At 42.3% G+C, this 21223-nt stretch overlaps 2 protein-coding genes across 2 annotated transcripts; both read left to right on the top strand.

The window, feature by feature from the left end:
• Positions 1-791: 791 nt before the first annotated feature.
• Positions 792-2857, top strand: calhm2.1 (calcium homeostasis modulator family member 2, tandem duplicate 1; the record flags this gene model as incomplete). Its single annotated transcript, XM_080739902.1, has 2 exons — positions 792-1343; positions 2435-2857. The coding sequence occupies 2 exons, from the start codon at positions 792-794 to the stop codon at positions 2855-2857; spliced, it is 975 nt and encodes a 324-aa protein (XP_080596028.1).
• Positions 2858-6580: 3723 nt separating this feature from the next.
• On the top strand, positions 6581-20527 carry LOC308297612 (RING finger protein 122). Its single transcript, XM_080741119.1, has 6 exons — positions 6581-7198; positions 11908-12064; positions 15713-15755; positions 15912-15953; positions 17361-17443; positions 20385-20527. The coding sequence occupies exons 1-6, from the start codon at positions 7174-7176 to the stop codon at positions 20503-20505; spliced, it is 471 nt and encodes a 156-aa protein (XP_080597245.1). The 5' UTR covers positions 6581-7173; the 3' UTR covers positions 20506-20527.
• The last annotated feature ends 696 nt before the right edge of the window (positions 20528-21223 follow it).

Below are 21223 nucleotides of genomic sequence, written 5' to 3'. Positions count from 1 at the left end.
TGCAAGCCTGCAAGTTTCTCATTTGCTGTGAGTTTTAGGGCTCCCCTAGTGGCAGCCATATTGCTAGGTGATCTCCAACACATGTTTTCCATTTAAAAAAGAGTTCTTTCCATGAGGGAGGAAACATGGGCAGTTCCTTACTGTGACTCATCGCTGGTGCCCAGTTTCAGACTGTACACAGACACACATTCAAAGCGCCACACGCAAAGAGGGAACTCATTTCTAACCTACTGTAGATCCCAGAGTTTACATATTGGGACGTGGAAATCTCTTCTCTGTTCGCCCCCTCCCAAATAACTTTCTACTAACTTGAGCTCGCAGATTTTGGTTTTCTGTGGTTCTGTTTGAAGAACGGAGCCTCATAATGACCTACCTCAGTGCTGTGCAGGAGTGTAAGTTGACACGACATCATTGCCTTATGATTCCTTCTTTTCTTTTACGTAGGTCCTTATTTGCATGCTTTGTTTCTTTATGGTTCAATCTCTGTGTTGAATGACTTCTTGCTTTTTTAACTTGATTATTACTTTTTTAGTAATACAGTGAAAAGCATGTCCTCAAACTGCAAAACATCTGCGAGAAAACAGAATCCATTCATTCATAGCCAGTCACTACACATTTATACAGAATGTTGATGTTTTGATGTTTGAGGACGTTGATGTTTAAAATACCAATTTCTGTAACTAATCTGTGACTAATGTCCCCTCATCTCTCCCTGTAGCCTGACTGCTGTATGCAAACCCAGAGAGAAAACCACACAACTCCCTCGTTGTTGATCTTCAAGATCCAAGAAGATGGCTGCCTTTGCCCTCGTCACAGAGAACTTCAAGTTCATGTCCCTGTTCTTCAAGAGCAAAGATGTGATGATTTTCAACGGTCTCATCGCACTGGGCACCGTGGCCAGCCAGACCGTGTACAACGTGTTCGCCTTCCACTGCCCCTGTTCCTCAGGGAGGAACTACCGCTACGGTCTGGCAGCCATCGGCATCCCTGCGATGGCACTATTCCTCATAGGGATCATGATGAACAAGAGCACATGGGACCTGGTGTCTGAGTTAAGACTACGAACGTGCAGGAAGCTGTCAGGGGCTGCATACTTCGCTCTGAAGGGGACGATCATTGGACGGGCCGTGGTGGCCCCGGTGACATGGGTGGTCATCTCCCTGCTGCGGGGAGAGGCCTACACATGTGCCTTCAGTGAGTTTGTTGACCTGGCGGACGTAGAGGGCTTCCCACCCAACCAGAGTGCAGAGGTCCTGGCCAAATTCCCCTGCAAAGGAAGTGTCATGAAAGAGCTTGAGGGTTTTTTGCCTGAAGTTGAGCGACGACTGAAGTATGAATCTCAGGTAGTCGAGTGATATTATTTCCTATGGTTTTTAACCACATTAAACATGGCATCCCTAGTTTGGACATGTCATTATGGGTGAACATGTTCAAAAAATGTTTGAACATTTCTAAAAATGTTCCAATCAAAAATCGCTGATCTGGAAGCTCACACCGTGTCACAATGCAACACATCGTGAGCTTGTAGATCAGCCATTTTTGCTATTTTTGAAATAGGGCTTAAGTTGTTATTAATTCCATCTTCTGAGTGGTTTTGTAAACATGGAAGAGTAGAGCTATGCAGGTAAGAAATACACAATAAGTAATTAAGTAAGATAGTGGAATATTATTAGTTTGATCTTTTTTTGCAATACTTCTGTTCTGAATTAATTGTAATTGAATATACAGTATGAAATCTACATAGGAGTTCATGTAGTTAGTTATGAGGCACAAAGAAATCAAAATCACGTCCCCAGTGTAGCAAGAAAACATCTCCCCTTGACACGTTGGGTATGTGTTTCAGGTTATATCAAAGTCAAACAAACTGTGTAGGCAGACCAAGTGCCTTGGGAGCATCTTCTAGGCATCTTGTTGCCTAGAAGAACCCTAACCCTAACCCTTAAGGCTCATTCATACTCCAGTTTTAGGTGAGTAGCAACTCAATATTAAACAGAAAACTACAATATTACGTCACTCACCACGGTGAGTAGAAACTCACCTCTCCCCCTGACATATCTCTCTGTTTTTAGTGACCGACAAAAGGTCAGCTACTCGCCTCACCTTGGAGTATGAATGAGGCTTAACACACACCTAATCACAACACTTATTGCATTCCATCGTCTCCTCTCTAACCTCTACTTCCTGCCTCGCTCCATTGCATGGTCAGCAGGGCAGCATCTGGGATAGACTGTATTCACTGCTCTCTGTCTGCACCTGGTCCTTAGAACCTGTAGACGTTATTACATTATAATACATTAGCATTTTGATTGCCTCATGATGGTGGAAATTGCTTAGCATACATAATTTTATTCCACCATCATGTGACTCTGACCTAATCTTGCCTGATCAAGGTGAATGGTTCAAATGTATCCTTATCAACTTCTGTTCCCTCCAGCTGATAGGTTGGCTGATGGTGGCAGTAATATCTCTGATGGTGTTCATGTCGATGTGTGCCAACCGCTGCTGCTCTCCACTGGGCTACCAGCAAGAACACTACTGGTCCCAGTTTCGCTCCAGCGAGAAAGACCTCTTCGAGCGCACAGGTGATGTACATGCCCGCCTCATGGCCGCCGAGAATGTCAAAAGCTTTTACGGCTTTGTGGCACTGGAGAAGGAGGAGATGGAGTTGCTTGCCGAGCACCAGCAGAGTCTCCGTCCCATCTCCAGTACCGACTGGAACCGCGTGACCGGTGTCTACCTCTACAGGGAGAAGAACGGATTCCCCCTGTACAGCAGGCTGAACAAGTGGGCCCAGTACAACCTGGAGAACAACATAGAGGCCATGGACAAGGAGATGGAGCTGGATGTCTTTAGCTGACAGTCAGCAGAGAAGAACAGCACAGGGGTTTGCAGTGGCTTTGGTCGCATAGACCCAATGTTTGAAGTGGTGGATTCACTTGATTCTTTGGTTCCTGTCCAGTGCTGAGTCCACTCCTGTCTGGAGAACTCCTAGGTAGTTAGTAGTAGTTAGTAGTAGTTAATAGTAGTTAAATATTTCTATGTGTGAACAGATGTCATTGATTGATTGAATACTTTATTAGAAGTTTGCATAGGAAAAGCACAGTACAGGACAGTACAGTTCAGATACGAGGTCTACTAATAGGATTTAAACCCAAGAAAGCACAATGGCTTGTTTACATTGGGGTCCTTTTGTATTAAGAAATGTAAGGTTGGATATTGTCTTTGTAGTCCATGAAAAACAGACTAGGATGTCGAGATAAATAACATAAAAAAAAAACAATTACAATTGACAAATTGGGCATTTAGCAGATGCTAATAACTTAGAAGTGCGAGATCTGCAAGTCTGGAAAAATTGCGAATGAGTCTAGATTTCTGTCTGCAATGGTGAGAATATTCCACAGTTTGGGAGCCAGTGTGATATTCAGTGTGAATGACAATCTCACTGCTGCTGAAACAGGATGGGGGAAATCCATGCCTCTGCTTTTGAACTAAATCAGGTCAACCAACATGTAGCCTCGGAAACCCAGGCTTCATTTGGCAATCGGAAACATGTGAAGCAGGATCTGAAGCTTGGCATGGATGAATACAGGGAAACTGTTGGTTGTAACGCACATGAAATTATTGTTGTGATTTCAATTGTAAGCTTCTGTTTTACAGTAATTGCGACCGTCAGGTCGCAGTTTAGTATCAAAACCTCCACCGGCCGTCCGTCCATCGGTCGGTCACACGTCACACCTTTGCCCTGCTCATATCTCCGCATCAGTATGACATCACACTGCTGACATCAGTATGACATCACACCGTACACAAATGACCCTTATATAAGACCGGCATTATCTACCGACAGATTAGTAACAAGATGTCAAAATCGTCTAGGAAGGATGGTGTGAGTCATGCTGGCACCCTTCGCGGCAGGAGGAAGCTGGTGCAATCGACCCCTTGGCTTGTCGGGACCCCTGCCTACTAACGGGGTGGCAGGCTATCACCTCAGACTAGAACCCGTACGGGGTGGCCGACACCAGCCCATTGACAAGAGAGAGGCCTTGATGTCCCTTTACTCTTTGATGGGGTGGCCAGTTGACTAAGAGTTTCCGTTCGGGCCTTCTCGATATTGTACAGATTTCCACGGGAAATCTGGGGGTGGCTGTTACAAAGACCCTCACTCACCTTCACGTCATGTGGCTAGTTATTATATATTTGTTTGTGTGATGTATGCTTTTCAATTAGGTGAATGGTTTTATCTACAACCCTTATCTACAAACAACTAACTTATCACATAATATCAGCAAATGCCAATCTATTTACTGTTACCAGAAGATAATGGCATAATGGGGAAAACAATATAAAACACAATATATGAATTCATGTCCATTTTTGGTTTCTCTGTTTCAATGATTTCTGCTAAATGGTCAATGAACATCCTGCAATTTTATCTATCAGCCAGCAGGTGTAGCTGCAGCATGGGTTCTCTACTGATTTCTTCTGACCATTGACTGTACAATATTATAATGTCATGTGTTTACTGTTTTAAACTTTTTCTATAACAAACATTATTCTTTCAGAGTATACTATGTGTGGATTGAATAGAATAGAGTAGAATGAGCAGGACCCAACAAAGCTAATACTGAGGAAACTATATAACGCACAACAGTTTAGCTACCTGAGTTTACGCCTATCTATCAAGACTGTTGTATTTGACATTCATTTTATACATCCCCATTCTTAAGTTGACATAAATGACAAAAGATCAATGTTTTTATAATTTTTCACACAAACCTTTTTACTGTGTGTGTGTGTGTGTGTGTGTGTGTGTGTGTGCGTGCGTGCGTGAGATTTTGGATGTGTGCATGCATGTGCATTGTGCACACACATGCATGCTTGTGGATGTGGGCATCTCACAGGATACCTGTATGTATACTTACATGGGCACCAATCAGTCACTGGATTGGTTTAAAGATGGGGACTTTCAGAATCTCAACGAAAGACACTGGTGTCTACTGTCTACATATTGACAAGAAAGAGACAGGAGAAAGTGGTACAGTCAGCTGGGGCATTAAGGCCACTGTGGCCTCAGGCCATGACATTTTTTGGAGGGACACAAGGCCAAACTGAGGGGCAACAGTGGCCATGGACTCCATGACATTTCTGCCCTGGTCTTATGTCTTGTTGATGTATCTGCCTGTTATGTCCTAAAAACTAATATAGCCTACTGTATATATAGGTCTATATAAAACAGTACTTCAGTTCTTTGAGAACATATTGCAAACTTACAAGCAGACACTAAGTGCAAAGGTCAAAGGCTTTACCAACCAGACAATAATTTTCCTGCAGGCAGACTTCTGTCTGCTTGCAGGCCTCTCATGTTTACTCGTGTTGTTTAACTTCCTTATATCTGTCTCTGCTGTGTGTGTGGCTGGGTGTCATATTCCCTCATCATGTGTTGGACTACTGTCGATATGCAGTTGCACATCTCCCTCAGCCTTTCACTCTCACCTGTTCGTTGCCTATAGTCTCTTGGTTCCGGTCTATATATAGATATATTGGCAAGGAAACAGAAAGACAGCCAGCAGAATTAAACAAGATGTAAACACACAGGCAGTCAGGAAATACACACAACTGCTTGTTTGAGTTGCTTCTTTCTCTCTCTCTCTCTCTCTCTCTCTCTCTCTCTCTCTCTCTCTCCCCCTAATTGGGATGTAACTTCCTCCCTTTCATGCCCATCATGTATTTGTTATTATGTGCTTGCACCCTTGCAGGCTGTTTTTGTCTGTCTGCCTGTGACTCTGTGTCTGTCTGTCTCTTCCTGTCACCTTGTCTGTGTGCCAGCTGCTCTGCTGCTACAACAGTACTTCATAGCCTGCAGCTGGAATTGGGGGGAGGTGAGAGAGGGAGGGAGGGGGGAGGAAGGAGGGGGCGGGAGACAGCAGAGCTGTGATGCAGGCAGCGAATCACATGAGCTCGGATCTGTTTACAAACTGAGAGAGCCAGAGAGAAGTGCTCGGCGGTCGGGAACCATTAGGAGGAGGAGAGATAACAGAAAGGCAACGGAAGACAAGAGAGAGAGAGAGAGAGAGAGGTGGCGGAGTGAACGTGGTGGTAGAGGAGAAAGGCAAGCCCGCCTGGTGCTTTAGATTTGTATGCGTTATTATTTCCCAGTCATTCTCTAGTATTTGTGTTGGAAAACAAATCAATGTTTTGTGTGGAGGCTGGAGCAGATGGTGGCAGTAGTAGGCAGAGAGGAGAGAGGAGGACATCGGCAGTCTGACTGACTGGCTGGAAACACCTCTGCCTGGCTGGGGAATCCATCCGTATCATTTCTTTGTTTCTCCCTAATTGGCCACAAGGCAGGATTTATTTCACCAGCTCGGGGAGGAAACCATCCATCGTGGAAGATCCAAGAGGAAATAATTTAAAGGACGCAGAGCTGTAGACTGAGAAGAAAAGGAGAGACAAAGAAAGGGGAGAAGGGGGGAAACACAGGAGGGGAGGGGAGCCTTGTGACAATGTTTTGAAGGGAGACAAAGCAAGGAAAGAAAAGAAAAAACCTGGGACTTCTATTCAGCTTTGCGGATGATTTTCTTTCATAAATGTGGATATTTGTCAATGACATTGACGCGCTCTCCTCAAGGATCACCGGCTCAGCATCACCATAAGGTTAATCATGTCTTTGTTATGAAAGAAGGGAGAACATTTTAGATGTTGCTTCCTATGCTCTGTCTGACACCCACACTGTTGTTTTGCAGCATGACTGAATCAAAGCTCGGATCTGTCAGGAGCTTCTCTTCTCTTTTGGCTTAAACATCAGTAGCATCTTCATTTGCCCAAATCGTTTGCAGAGTCTCCTCGAAGAATTGTATATCTTACTACAGAACTCAAAACTCACAGGGTTTGACCTCTATATCAAGTAGTCTATCTACCAAGCAACTATCAGTAGCTGGAATGTAATATCCTTTTCTAAACAGACCCAGAAAAGGAGTGCAGACCTACAATATAGCCTATTGACTGGCTCAACAGACTGAGCAGTGATTTTGGTAACATCTTGGTCTCCAGTCCAGACACCCACGGGAAACTGTTTTTAGGATCCAGGCGACCGTGCACATCAAAGGTCAGGCGGAGGCGACGGTTGGTGGTCTGAAAGGTCTGGGACTGCCTGGCTCATCGGTCGCTGGTTTCATGCACCCCGTGCAGTGGTGTAGCGGTAGGTAACCGCCTCTACCCAGATCCAAATAATGAAACAACACAGTCACATTGTGATATAGGCCTACTGTACAGGATATGGCAGGGGTATTCAACGTTTTCAGGCCAAGGACCCCTTAGTTGAGAGAGAGATGAAACAGGGAGCCCCTCAACCTTTTCATAGATTCGTTTGACAGCACAACCATCAGTGTATTTTGGATTCATGTCAATGTGTGTTTTCAGATATTTAACCACTTGAACCGCCAATACTTAATAAACTTGGCCTTTCACTCTGTACTTAGTCTGCTCTTTTTCCCCTCTACACCAAAGCTCTTTGCCGAAAATAGCCGATCTACAATCTGACTGCTATTTTCGGCAAAGGTTCTCTGAATATGGACACTATAGGGTTCAAGTGGTTAATATAAAAAGTTTCTATCACACAAACAAGGTATACATCTGAAAACAATCACACAATTAAACATTGCATTGACAACAGAAGACATAGGCTACTTTTGATGGACTACACTCTTCTGAATCCTGTCATTATGGACAGCAGTTTGTGTGGCAGAATCTTCTGAACGTTGCTTTTAGCCCCTTCAGCACCACTTGGTTCTAAAACGGTCCTCTCTCTGCATGGTGGACAGCAGAATTTGTTCACTCACAGAGTGGCCTCTACCTTTTAGCACTTTCAGCTCTCTGCTGCACTATCAATGATTTACTAGCATCCTGCTAAGATTACAGATACAGTAGCCTACCTCACCTTCACTCACCCAATCCCAACTCCCCCTCCCCCCATACACACACACACACACACTCATCCACCCCCATTTCCCCTGCCCAGCACCCCAATGTGCAGTGACGGCCATGACCTATCCGTGGCTCAACAACAGGCATAGCCTTTGACCCATGCCAGTACAGACCATGTTGAGAGGACGAGAGTAGCAGTGGCACTTGACCTCAGAGGGAAACTAAAAGTAGCCCCACAGCTTTCTGCCATGCAGCAGTTTTAGTTTTGAGGAGTTAAAAGTCCCTCTAGCTGAACCCCAAAGCAACGGTTCCTCTGTTGTTGTCCAGCACAAAGAGAAACACACACACGCTTTGGCAGGCGTTCCTGGGCCAAGGAGCAAGTGGAACACATTCCTGGGTGACGCAAGGACGGTTGTAAATGTTCACATACAAGTGCCTTGAAATGGTGGAGAAGTGTTTCAGTTATTGTGAGCGCATATGTTTTTCAAGATCCCTGGTGTAATCCTCTTCTGGGGAGAACAGGGATAAGGGAATAGTTCAGTTCAGCTTTAGATCAGACCCCTGGGAGAAAGTTGGGTAACACTTTAGTTGTAGTGAACTCAATTCTACTCAAAATGTATTTGTATAACCCTTAATCACTGTGAGAGTCTCAAAGGGCTTTACAGACCCATATTTAACAAAAGAAACAAACGATAGGGAAAAAACAAAAACACATTTTGAAACCCGATGGATGAAGGATCACTAAAGATGGGACCCCCAGACAGGCGATGGATGGGTGTGAAGTGTGATGGGGTGAGGAATACCCAAAACAAATGCGCACGCACGCACGCACACACGCACACACACACACACACACACACACACACACACACACACACACACACACATGCTTTTGCACTCATGTATGCATACACACTAATACAAAAAGGACACAAGTTTATTGTTTGAAAAATATTAAAACACTGATCTGTAGATATTTTTGACAACAGCTGGTAAAGTGACATTAACCACTGGTAAACCTGGCAATGGCATACCTACTTAATAAGTTGCGATAGGGGATGTTGTGAGGTTTCAGATCTGCTATTTTTGAAGGGCTCAATTGGTGGTTAATAACAGTATAGCTACACAATAGAATTAGTAGCCTATTGATAAACAATATGGGAAAGCAATGGTCAATAAGTTTCACAAGACAATTGCCATAAAATATGTTGCTGTCTGATGCAGGTCAGTTGAGGACACACAGCCATGGCCAAGACTAGTAGGGAGCAACAGGTTCAGTGGGTCCGTAGTCCACTGGGCATTTACTGTAAGACAGCGTTCTAAAGCCTCTCAGCTCGAGACCCTAAAGAGAAATATGGTGTCTCCCTGGGACCAAACGTACAAAAATCCATTATGAATTAATCACTTGAGCCCCTTTTAGGAAAATAAAGAAATATAGAATAGGCTATCTACAATCTATCTGAGTGCCGCACTATGAGCTTGTAGATCTGCTATTTTGAAAAATCGTGAACATTTGTGCAAATCTTTGAATATATAAATATTATTTTGAATGGAACTTTCTTCTGGGGGGTCCCTGGAATAACATATTTTGAGATGGGGGGTCCGTGGCCAAACACATTTTGGGGTCGTTGACATGAAAAGGTTTGAGCACCACTGATATAGAAACATAGGTTTTGCAGAAAACTGTTAGGATTTAGAAGACATTTTGTAGAATCGGTGTCAGGTCTTAATGGGTTAAATTCTTTGGGAAACACTGCTGTAAAAGATGGTGCTGTCTGGTGCAGGAAGGGAACTACAGGCCCATAAGTAGGAGCCTGGGGACGTAGGGTTCCACATGGCCTAGATTCCATGTCAAAACGTCACTCACATACTGTAGGCATGACACAGTCACACAATTCACTCACAAAGACGGGATAGAAAACACAGTGACGAGATACAGCAAACAAGCTGCTCACAGTGTAGTAGGGGTAAAGGCAGGTGTTCATTTTTGGTGTTAATCTGTGAACAAAAGTATCATGAACCTTTATTTTGTCACAGAGCTTACTTTTGTCAATAATCAAAATCTTTCCTGTCTATGAAACCAGGAAGACAACTAACTTCCTCCTTCCGCCTACAAAATATGTAATCTCTAGGCGGCTCTGTTATTGGTGAAGTTTGGAACAGCACACTGTTTACATGATACAAGGATTTGAATTCAGTGCATCCACCGATCATAAGCATTATAATTACATTACAAAACAAAGGTGTGTATAGTAGTTGAGTCTTCAGCAGCCTCTGGTCAGTTAGGTGGACACGTTTACATACATACCGGTAAAGACAGGATAGCCTCATCATTACAATCATTTCATGGCTCAACTACTAGATTTAATTTCACTATTCACATTCACTATGCCAGAAACAACATTAAACGTATGTGAATAATTTACTATGCCAGAATAATGTGTGTATTATATAGCATGTTTATAATTAATACACATTATCATGAGCTTATATTTATAATGCTTTCTACTGTTTAGTGTGTAACCTTTCAAGTATAAACTAACTAACCTGATCAAAAATAATCTTTATATATATGTTTCTGGTACTAGTTCTAACACACACACACACACACACACACACACACACACACACACACACAGAGAGAGAACAAAACAGAAAGCTGATATACATGTACACAGTAGCTCAGCACCACATGTGCTCATATCTCCATATCCATCTCAGTGTGAAAAGGTCACACCGCTAGAAACCTCTCTGCATTGTTATGTTGGTATTTGAGTCTTTCCAGATGCACTATGCACAGTATACAGAGCAAGATTGGGGGAGTCTAATGAGGCGATAAAACTGTATGGCACGCATTCATGGATTCATGCTAATTTTCCTTATTAAATTCACATTTGAATTGCCTTGGCCCATGGGGCAAAGCACCAATACGCCGTGAAGAATGTGCTTACATCATTGATGGTTTCGAGTCCCATTCATGATTTTTAAATGGCATGTATCAAAACAGCCTTTTTATGTACAGTACTTTGTCCACGAGCACACAAATTCTCTTTTGACGTTGTGACAATTTCCAGTGCATTTGAAAACACCACATTCCTCAGACATAAGATATCCGATCTTTGTCCACTTGTGGCTAACACATGAAACACAGTCATAGATTCAAATGCCTAACAGTTTTCATTACCAACGAACAGTAGGTTGTATTCATGAGCGGCTTGTTCTTTGTATGATGGCAGAGCACTCTGCAGGTTGTGGAACTGGTTCAGAAACCAATGGAGCCCCCCCCCCCCCCTCCATTTGAGAGTAGACATGATAGCACACATCTATCTCACATTTTATTTTCTGACAATTTGTAAAGTACACTTCAACTTCACCTTATTTCATGCTATAGGATCCCTGGCCTGGGTTTCTTTATGGCCTGTTTTCAGACAAGTTTCGTCTTTTAATTTGATCCCTTTGTTCATAGTCTATTTCAGTGGTTCTCAAACTTGGGGTCGGGACCCCAAGTGGGGTCCCCCAATTATTTTGTGAGGTCCCCAGATGATTAGCTTAATATCATTTTTTCTCACTCAATGGTAAACAAACCAACACACAGTATAAGTGTATAAAGGGTATCTGCACATTATTTATTAAGTGACAATTTAAGGACTTTCAAGATCGTTTAAATACCAAACTTGCCAAACTGTCAAATATTAAGTAAGCAGGAAGCGAACATAGTGAAAATAGCTGATCTTCAAACGCCTCGCGTTGTGAGGCGTTGTGAGCATGTAGATCGGCTATTTTCACAATATTTATCTTTGGAACCGAGTCGAGTCACATTAAATGTAATACCTACAATTCCAAGTGCTTGTCAGGGTGGGGGTCCCCAGTTCAAATATGTTTATTTTGTGGGTCACAGCCCTAAAAAGGTTTGAGAACCCCTGGTCTATTTAAACACAGAATCTTACTTCTAGTATGTGATGGATTTGTCTTCTTTCCTCGCAGGGTGTGTGTGTGGTTTTGGACTGCAGAACTCGGATCCCCATTGCAAGATGACATCTGAAGAGATGTACCACCTTCCCCTCAACGTTTACGTCATCATCCTGGGCATCGGCCTCTTCATCTCCATGCTCAGCCTCATCTTCTGCTGCTACCTGTTCAGGTACAGAAGCACTCACATGCTATATACTGTACATGATAACATCACTGGTTCCCAAACACCCATTTGTGGCTCATGGACACATTTTTATGGGTCCCTTACTTTTTAGTTTCCTACATTAAAAAAGATATATTTCAAAACATTTTCCTAATAAGCTAAGATTGTCATGAATAAAATAAAAAATGCAATGATTTTTCAAAGTAATTTCATTAATAAATTAAATAAAAATCTATGAAATTCCATAAATTAGAAAACAAATATTTAAGAACTAGTGAAAATAGCCGGTTCTACAAGCTCACAATGCGACTGTGAGCTTGTAGATCTTCTGTTTTCACTAGTTAGGGTCTCGGGCAAACGTCTAATTTCTCTTTTGGGTCTCGACCTGAAAAGTTTGGGAACCACTGCTTTACATAGCAGTATATAGCAGTCTTGAAAGGTAAAAACCTCAAAAGGGGTTCCCGTCCTAAATGGATTAAGTATAAGTATCAATACTGCAATGTAGAAACGCTCTGTTACAAGTAAAAGTACAGAAGTATTGGCATCAAAATGTACTTGAAGTACCCAAAAGCAAAAGTACTCATTATGCAGGATGTCTCATTTCACGAGTTCAAAATGTATAAAAATCCTTTGAAAATAGCAGATCTACATCTCACCACAAAATTGTATTCAAGTACAGTACTTGAGTAAATGTACTTTTGACTACTGATGACGGCTTCAGATTGAACAAACACACATTTGAATCCACAGCCAATGTTGGAAAACCTGATATGAAGAGCAATAGTAAACTGTTGAATCCTCAGTGTTCATTTAATTGCGACCGTTAGGGAGCAGTTTACTACCAAAACCTCCACCGGCCGTCCGTCCGTCCGTCCGTCACACGTCACACCTTTGTTTGTGTACGGTGTGATGTCATATATCTTCAGTATGACATCACACCACATGTGTATGTGTACACAAACCTTTGTGTACGTTGCTGTGGCAACAGTCTGTTGTTGCTGGTCTGTTAGTGTACGTTAGCAACCACCTTAGCAACCATGGTTTTACCCTAGCAACCAACTGTTTACCCTAGCAACCAACTGTTTACCATAGCAACCATGTTTTTTTACCCTAGCAACCAACTGGGCATAAAAGGGATTCTGTTAGGGATCTCCATATATGGGCATAAAAGGGATTCTGTTAGGGATCTCCATATATGGGCATAAAAGGGATTCTGTTAGGGATCTCCATATATGGGCATAAAAGGGATTCTGTTAGGGATCTCCATATATGGGCATAAAAGGGATTCTGTTAGCTGTTAGTGATCTCCATATATGGGCATAAAAGGGATGCTGTTAGGGATCTCCATATATGGGCATAAAAGGGATTCTGTTTGGGATCTCCATATATGGGCATGAAAGGGATTATGTTAGGGATCTCCATATATGGGCATAAAAGGGATTGTATCCCAGATGATGCCCTGTTAGGAGATCCACACTAACAGAATCCATATATGGTCCTACCGACAGCTGCTATAAGCCAACCCTGGCGATAAGGTCTGAGTCGAAGAAATGCTTCTTTCCTGGCAAGAATTGCCCCTTTATACTGTAGGGCTCGTTTGTGTATTGTATGACATCACGCCACATCATCGGCTGAGGACTGTGTGATGTCATCATATCTCCATATATGGAGACATAAGTTGCTCATGCCCAAATATGGGCTGGTGAGGTCAGACTTAGTGTGATGCGTAGGTTATCTCCATATATGGAGATTCAACTTCAATGAGTAACCATGGCAAACTGTCAACTGCCCGTATGTCTTGATAATTGGTAAAACAAACTTTTGGCCTATTTGTGGAGATAAGCGACCAACGGTCGCTTATCTCCCGATTAGGGAGTCTTACTGGTTATGAGAGTGTACAAAAACAACAAAATGGACCTGTAACCATTTGGTTACATTTGCACATGCATACATTAAAAATCAAACCTTGGTTCGAAGTGGAGCGGTGAATCTGAGCAGCTATACCCTGTGTGTGTGTGTGTGTGTGTGTGTGTGTGTGTGTGTGTGTGTGTGTGTGTGTGTGTGTGTGTGTGTGTGTGTGTGTGTGTGTGTGTGTGTGTGTGTGTGTGTGTGTGTGTGTGTGTGCGTGCGTGCGTGCGTGCGTGCGTGCGTGCGTGCGTGCGTGCGTGCGTGCGTGCGTGCGTGCGTGCGTGCGTGCGTGCGTGCGTGCGTGCGTGCGTGCTGCGTGCGTGTGTGTGCCTGCCTGCACAACAGCGCCCCTCCTTTAACTTGTGTGTTGTGTGTGGCCACTCAAGGTATTGCCAGGCTACGGACATACCCAGCCAGCCAGCCACATAGCCAGCCACCCACCCACCCACAGACATACCTGTCTATTGGGAGCGCTTTCACCGCTCCAAAAATAAAACCTCGGTTCGAAGTGAAGCGGTGAACCTTTATTCTATGTGTTCTAGAGTTATGAACTCTGTGATCTATACATCTATACAGTTATGGACTCTGTGATCTATTCATTCTTTATATATTCTGAATTCTACATTCTTTATATATTCTGAATGAATATATAAAGAATGGAGGGCCACATTATCATGTGAAGCTTGACCAATCCTCAAAGTATCCATTCATCAGACCGGGAGGGACACTACACACATATTCTGGACGTACAGGACAGATAAAACCTGTTCATTCTGAACTGAAATGGCCATATATGGACATGGGACTTTTTGAAAAAGCCTATTCATTCTGGACTGATATTCTGGACGTACGGGACAGAAAAACCTATTCATTCTGGACTGGAGTGACCATATATGGACATGAGGTGACATACATTGTGTTTTTGAAAAACCCTGTTCATTCTGGACTGAGATCACCATATATGGTAATTAAACGGACATTCTGTTTTTGAAAAAGCCTGTTCATTCTGGACTGAAATGACCATATATGGGCGTGATACACACAAAGCCACTCATAGGAAGCGGTTTTCACCGCTTCAAAAATATTTTTTACTGTGTAGTCAATTTATTTTTGGACACACTCATAATAGGATCCTGGATATCCAACATTTCAGTTGCAGGAGTAATGTAAGATGCTGCCTTTTCACCTGCAGATAGATACCTTTGCGTTTGTGACTGTGGATTAATCCCACAATTGTCCTGCGTAAAGACCTGCACTAAAAATGTGGTGGTTTACACAATGATGTGCCAAACCGACAAGTGCACATAGAAGCCACTGACAGATTCTGGCGTTTGAAAACCTACACAGGCAAATATTTGGATTTTCTTGTGGGATCCACAATAACGTAGTACATCAAGCTGTCAAGAATGCTGTCACAGCCGACCAATGCCAGTGTTTACTACTTGTGCGTAGGCGGGTCCAGACCATTATGTTAATGTGATCCATAATAACGCATTCTTGGCACTTATAGAAATGCAGGCTGATACTTGAGCTTGGTATGGGTGTAAATTCCAGGATGAAGAACGCTCATGACTCCTCTCACAGTTGACACAAGGCATGATAAGACACGATTGAATAAAGACAGATATGTTACCAACCAGGCATATTAAATATTACATGTATAATATATACTATATTCAGTATATAGACATAATTCATGTTATATACTCTAATTAGTCTAATAAGTGTTTGTTTCATATTCCACAGACTGAGACGTCAGAGTTCAAGAGAACAGTATGGCTATAATGAGGTAATATAGAAGCAGTATTGCCTGTTTTTATATCTACTGTTACTCTTTGCAAATATACTATGTATGGCAATATTCATTAGTTAGCAGAAATGTATACATATTCAACATATATATATTTTTTTCTTTTCTTTTTTTCCTTTTTTTATTCATCATCAGGTGGTTTTGAAAGGTGCTGGGAAGAAACTGAGCCTTCTTGGGGTAAGTTGTGGCGCAGGAGATTTATGGCGAATGGGGCATACACAGTAAAATCCTCTCACACTCTGGAGTTAAATTAATATGGAGAATTCTACTGTGTAATTGGGCCAAATCAACGAGAATAACAATGAAATTGTTGCCAACAATAGAAATGTGAACAACATTGTTTCACTCAGGGATCAGTGTGTATAAACATAAGCAGGAAAGTGTCATGATTGTTCTTTATAATTATGGGTGAGGTTGTCAATTTATATTGCATCATCATTCTACTCATGTATCACTGCCCCAAGGCTGTTCTTTACTCATGTATCACTGCCCCAAGGCTGTTCTTTACTCATGTATCACTGCCCTAAGGCTGTTCTTTGTGGGTATGAGTGAGAGGAAAGACTTTGTGTTCACCAGAAAACCATCTTGTTTTCCTGTTGTTGTCAATGGACATTACTGACTAAATGAAGAAAATACTGTGCATTCCCAAGCATACTGGGAGCTTAGCAATATTTTACTGTTGAGAAGTATTTAAAACTAGAAAAGCAGAAACTGCATGGGCTCGCTGAAAACATACATACAGTATACTGTCACATCTTTTCTGTACGTCCGTGAGTGAGTAAGTAACGCCTCAATGTCTATAGTCGGTTGTGACATCACATTATTGTGACATCACCTCATCATCAAAGATGATCCTGGATATCCATACATGGAGACGACTGGATCATCACCTAGATCTCTATATATGGAGTTGACCTCTACATCTGTTTCCCAGATGATGCCCTGTTAGGGCAACAACACTATTAGAATCCCTTTTATACCCATCAATATTAAGCCCATATCTGGGAATTCCCATACAATAGAATCCCTTTTATGCCATCAATATTAAGCCCATATCTGGGAATGCCCATATATGGACATATTATGTTATAGACAACATGAGACTCACACAATATGACATACTGTATGTCGGACATACAGTATGTCATATTGTGTGAGTCTCATGTGGTCTATAACATAAGACATCTATGATGTCAGAAGTCAGTATTTGGGAACATATTTTGTCCAACTTAAACAACTAACCGCAACTCGAATCACACTTGCAAATGAATTCCGTCCTGTGCGAATTCCGTCCTGCGCGACCTCGCCCTTTAGGACAAAGAATGTGGAAGTTGTAGGAAAAAATAAATAAGAAATGACGGAATAAAGCAATGAGACAGTTTAATTATATCTTAAATCTAGTATTACTGAGGGTGGGGTATGAGGGGTTTTCAGGTTAAAACTGCTTGGAAGATGGGGGGGCTTTCAGGTAGGAAGGGGCTAAACGGCCAAGGGCACTTCTTCTAAGAATAGATGGGATGTGATATAGAAAAAGGAGTGGGTTATGTTGAAACATTTCAGACATGTATTTTCTCTGTGCTGCAGCAAACATGTGCCGTGTGTTTAGAAGAGTTCCGCAGCAGGGACGAGCTTGGAGTTTGTCCGTGCTCCCATGCATTTCACAAGAAGTAAGTTTACCAGCCTTGTTTGCATGTATGGCATTCCTTCCATCCATTCCTGAACAGCTGAATCAATAATTGTGAACACATATTATACCTCTTTTTCTTTTCAAAGTTAAGCCTAATTTGTTTTGTTGCATGAAAATAACTGGCAATGTATAAATTAAGCTTTTAAATCCACAGAGAAGCAAGACTTTATCTCCAGAAAAAAATGTCTCCAGATGTTTGTCAGCCATGATTGAATCTAGTTACTACCCCTCCCCTTGTCTCTCTAACAATATTTGTAAATCTTCAAAAAAGGAAACATAAGGCTATAATGAATGATGCCCAAAATAGGCATGCCAGGTTGACTCCCTTGTAACTTGCCTAATGGGAAGATTACTGCAATGACTCATGTGGAGGGGTTGATTGAGTTTTAAAACCACCAATCATACTCACAACTTGACATCAGGAGATTCAGGACGTTGGAATAGTCTTAACGCAGTGGTTTTCAACCAGAGGTCCGGGGACCACCAGTGGTCCTTGAGGGGGTTCCAGGTGGAACCAACTCAGCTAAATGATGGAGAGTTGGTAACCAATTTGACCCTTATTAGATATTTAACTCTTGAGAGCATAAAATTAAAAATTGGTTTCATTTTACGCTCTCAAGAGTTAAATTATTGTTAAAAAAGTCTACACAATTAGAGAATACGATTATTACTTTTTTATTTTTCACAGATTTCTTGGTCAATGTTTGCCTTTTTTTTTTCCTATGACACCACATCAATACAGCATGGAATTGTGGGCAAAATCGTATCCAACAATAATGAAATATTCTAAGTTTTAGGTCTGAGAGGCTCAATCTCATCAAATGGCGGTCCGTGGCTCAAATGATGAATAAATAATGGACCTTGATATGAAAAAGGTTGAAAACCACTGGTCTAATGGATAGCGATACTTAAAGGTGTCTCCACACCAAACAGCCTACAGAAGACTCCTTCTGACTGTACACAGACTGCAAAGAACTGCAAAAAACTAAGCACTTTTTTGCCGACGCCGACTGTAGTTACTGTATGGCAGTGTTGCCAGGTCTGCTCGTTATAAGCGACTATGATCTGTTTTCCTATAATGTTGCTAGTTGTGGGTTGCTTTTGTTTGGGATTGTTTCTGAAGTGTAGTTGCTTATTTGGCCTTGCTTTCAACATTCATTTAGAAAATAACTAATCTAATAGCGCTTTTGGGCTTATTTTCGTAGACCTGGTCGCTTGTTTCACTCAAAGAATCTGGCAACCGCAGGGCAGAGGCGGAGATCTTTTTCCCGTGCAGTGTTTTTTCCTGCTCTGACCAAAACAACACTCAGCTCTATTTACTATGTTGCTTTGGAGTTGATTAGTATAGGAAATTGAGAGTTGAGATTGTGAATATGGTATTTAGTTAAAATGTGCGACGGGAAAATGTCTCTGGCTTATTTAGGCTTTGTTTCTGCAGCTGCAGCAAACTAATGTCCACTATACAGGAGTATCAAGTCGCCTCAATCCTACCGACCGATTGCAAAAGACTCAGTCTTTTGCAATCGGTTCGGTTTTCGATCGACGGGTTCTTCTGACAGCCCTATCGACGGCAAGCGCCTCTTGCCGACAAGTTGCCGATGACTCCCGGTCGGCAGCAGATGCTTTCCGCTGCCGATTCGTGGCCGAATCGTTGCGGTTAAAACCACTTCAAATCAATACACTTCAGATCTAATCCAACAAACAAGAAAGGTGCCTATCAACAACCTCAATAACATGCCGTCTTTTCACAATCCCTTGCTACTGCACCTGCATAATGCTCATGCTCATTGTAAGATGCATAAGTGGGTACGCACTATGACTAAAATGTCAATATAAACCATCATAAATGAATAACTTCCCTGGGGAATCTGTGCCTACCTAACCAGTCTCCTGTTCATACAAATAAACAGCCATATTGCTGAGTATTGGCAATTCAAGTGGTCCCCTTTTCTGAAAACAGTGTGGAAAGTTGAGAGATAGACTGCAAAGTTGAGACTCAAGAGAAAAGGTTGTTGTGAGATTCAATCTTGCGTCAGGAAGTGAGAATGCGCGTCCATCAAGTGACTCGGACTCACTAAATATTTTTAGCTTTGGTAAAGAAAAGTTTTTGTGTGCAAAGCTTGACTTAATTGTTGAAGCTCATAGGAGTCACATACATTCCATTCTGTCTTTGGGTGGATTTTCTTTACCTTTTTCATTTTTACTTGAGAGTTAACAGCTGATGTAGTAGTTTAAAAAGCTGTGAAAAACACAACTTGCCGCCAGGGGCAAGTGACAGGCAAAATACTTGACACGCAAACACTTGACGTGACCTTGCATGTTTGCCTATGAACTTGTTAAACTCAGCACTCCCATTCTTGCCCTGCAGCTCAGGCGTAACATGAACAGTAGTGCTTTTGGTTCTAGTTCCCTCAAATTGTCAGCAAACATGTCTCTTTATCACCATACAAGCAAGTGTAAATGGACCCTGTTTTCATGGTTTCATTATGAAACATTTTACTTTTTATTATTCTGTTCAGTGCTGAGTTGCTGATCAATGCAGGTCAATCTCTCACCCTTAATTTCCCCCAGGGAACATTTCAACAAGACTCAAACAAATAAACAGCATAGAGCACGAGAGAAATGTCCCTAAACCTAAAAAATATGCCACTTTGCTGCTTTTTGCAATTGTACACACACAGTAACACACAGTAAGATAATTTCAGTTCCAGGTTTAGCCTTTTCAGAGTTAAATTAACACTCCAAATTGGACTGTGTTTGCCAAGCACCCAGCTGATCCTTGAGTGTGATTACTGATTGATGATGGATATCTTCTGCTATTGCACCCAGTGCCAGGGGAAAATATGGCCTGCTGTGCAGTGTGCACAGAGCAACAGGTTTTGGGGTTCGTGACATGACATCTAATGTCTCCACCTCCCTAGGTGTCTGCTGAAATGGCTGGAGATCCGAAGTGTCTGCCCAATGTGCAACAAGCCCATCTGCCGCCTGCAGCCTGACCCGCCACAGGGGGCAGAAGGGCCGCAGAGTCCCCTGGAGGTCTGAGCCAACCACCGTCACAACAGGATCGGCGTAAATACCACTTGTGTTGTGTAGGATGATCACCTGCACCAATGTAGAAACTTGATTTGGGATGCTAGAGGAAATGTGGGGAGGGAAGGGGGGGGGCGCAATTGTGGTGACATCATTGGGTTTATCATCTGTGTCACTTTCCACAGTGGGAGTTGTGAGAAGAGACAACATGCAATACACCATCTCACTCTCCTCTCAATCGCATCTCCCACTAAGGGTATATAATATACAGGGGCTGGTTTCTACTATATATCCTCACTGTTCCTTCCAGTTCCCTTGAAAAGATTGTACCCGGATAGAGAAGAAGTTGGTGATTATTGACGTTTCAAGCACAACTCAAGACCCCTGGACCTTTTAATCGTAAAGATGCCTCAACTGTAGATTTCAACCCCAACACCAGCTAGCTACCACCAGCTTTGGAATTTTCAGACACTCCTTCGGCTCTCGTCTAGCTTGCCAATGTGAAGGTTTGAGCCATGTGAATGGACTGTGGATATTTGTGCAATGGACAATGATAGGAGTTTACATTGATACATTGTTTTATTGTTAAAAAGATTAGACCTAAGATGGTGAACTATCATGAGACAGGGATGGTGTATTATAGCTTCCTTTATTAGGCAGTTGGTGACGCTGCCGCATGATAGTGAAATACAACTAGATTCTGCCTAGTCCCATAAAAGACGCGCTGTGA

The sequence above is a fragment of the Nannobrachium achirus genome (assembly GCF_963921795.1).
Source record: "Nannobrachium achirus genome assembly, chromosome: 13".
NCBI lineage: Eukaryota > Metazoa > Chordata > Actinopteri > Myctophiformes > Myctophidae > Nannobrachium > Nannobrachium achirus.
The sequence above is the reverse complement of the archived record's forward strand: the minus strand, read 5'-3'. Positions and strand labels throughout refer to the sequence as shown.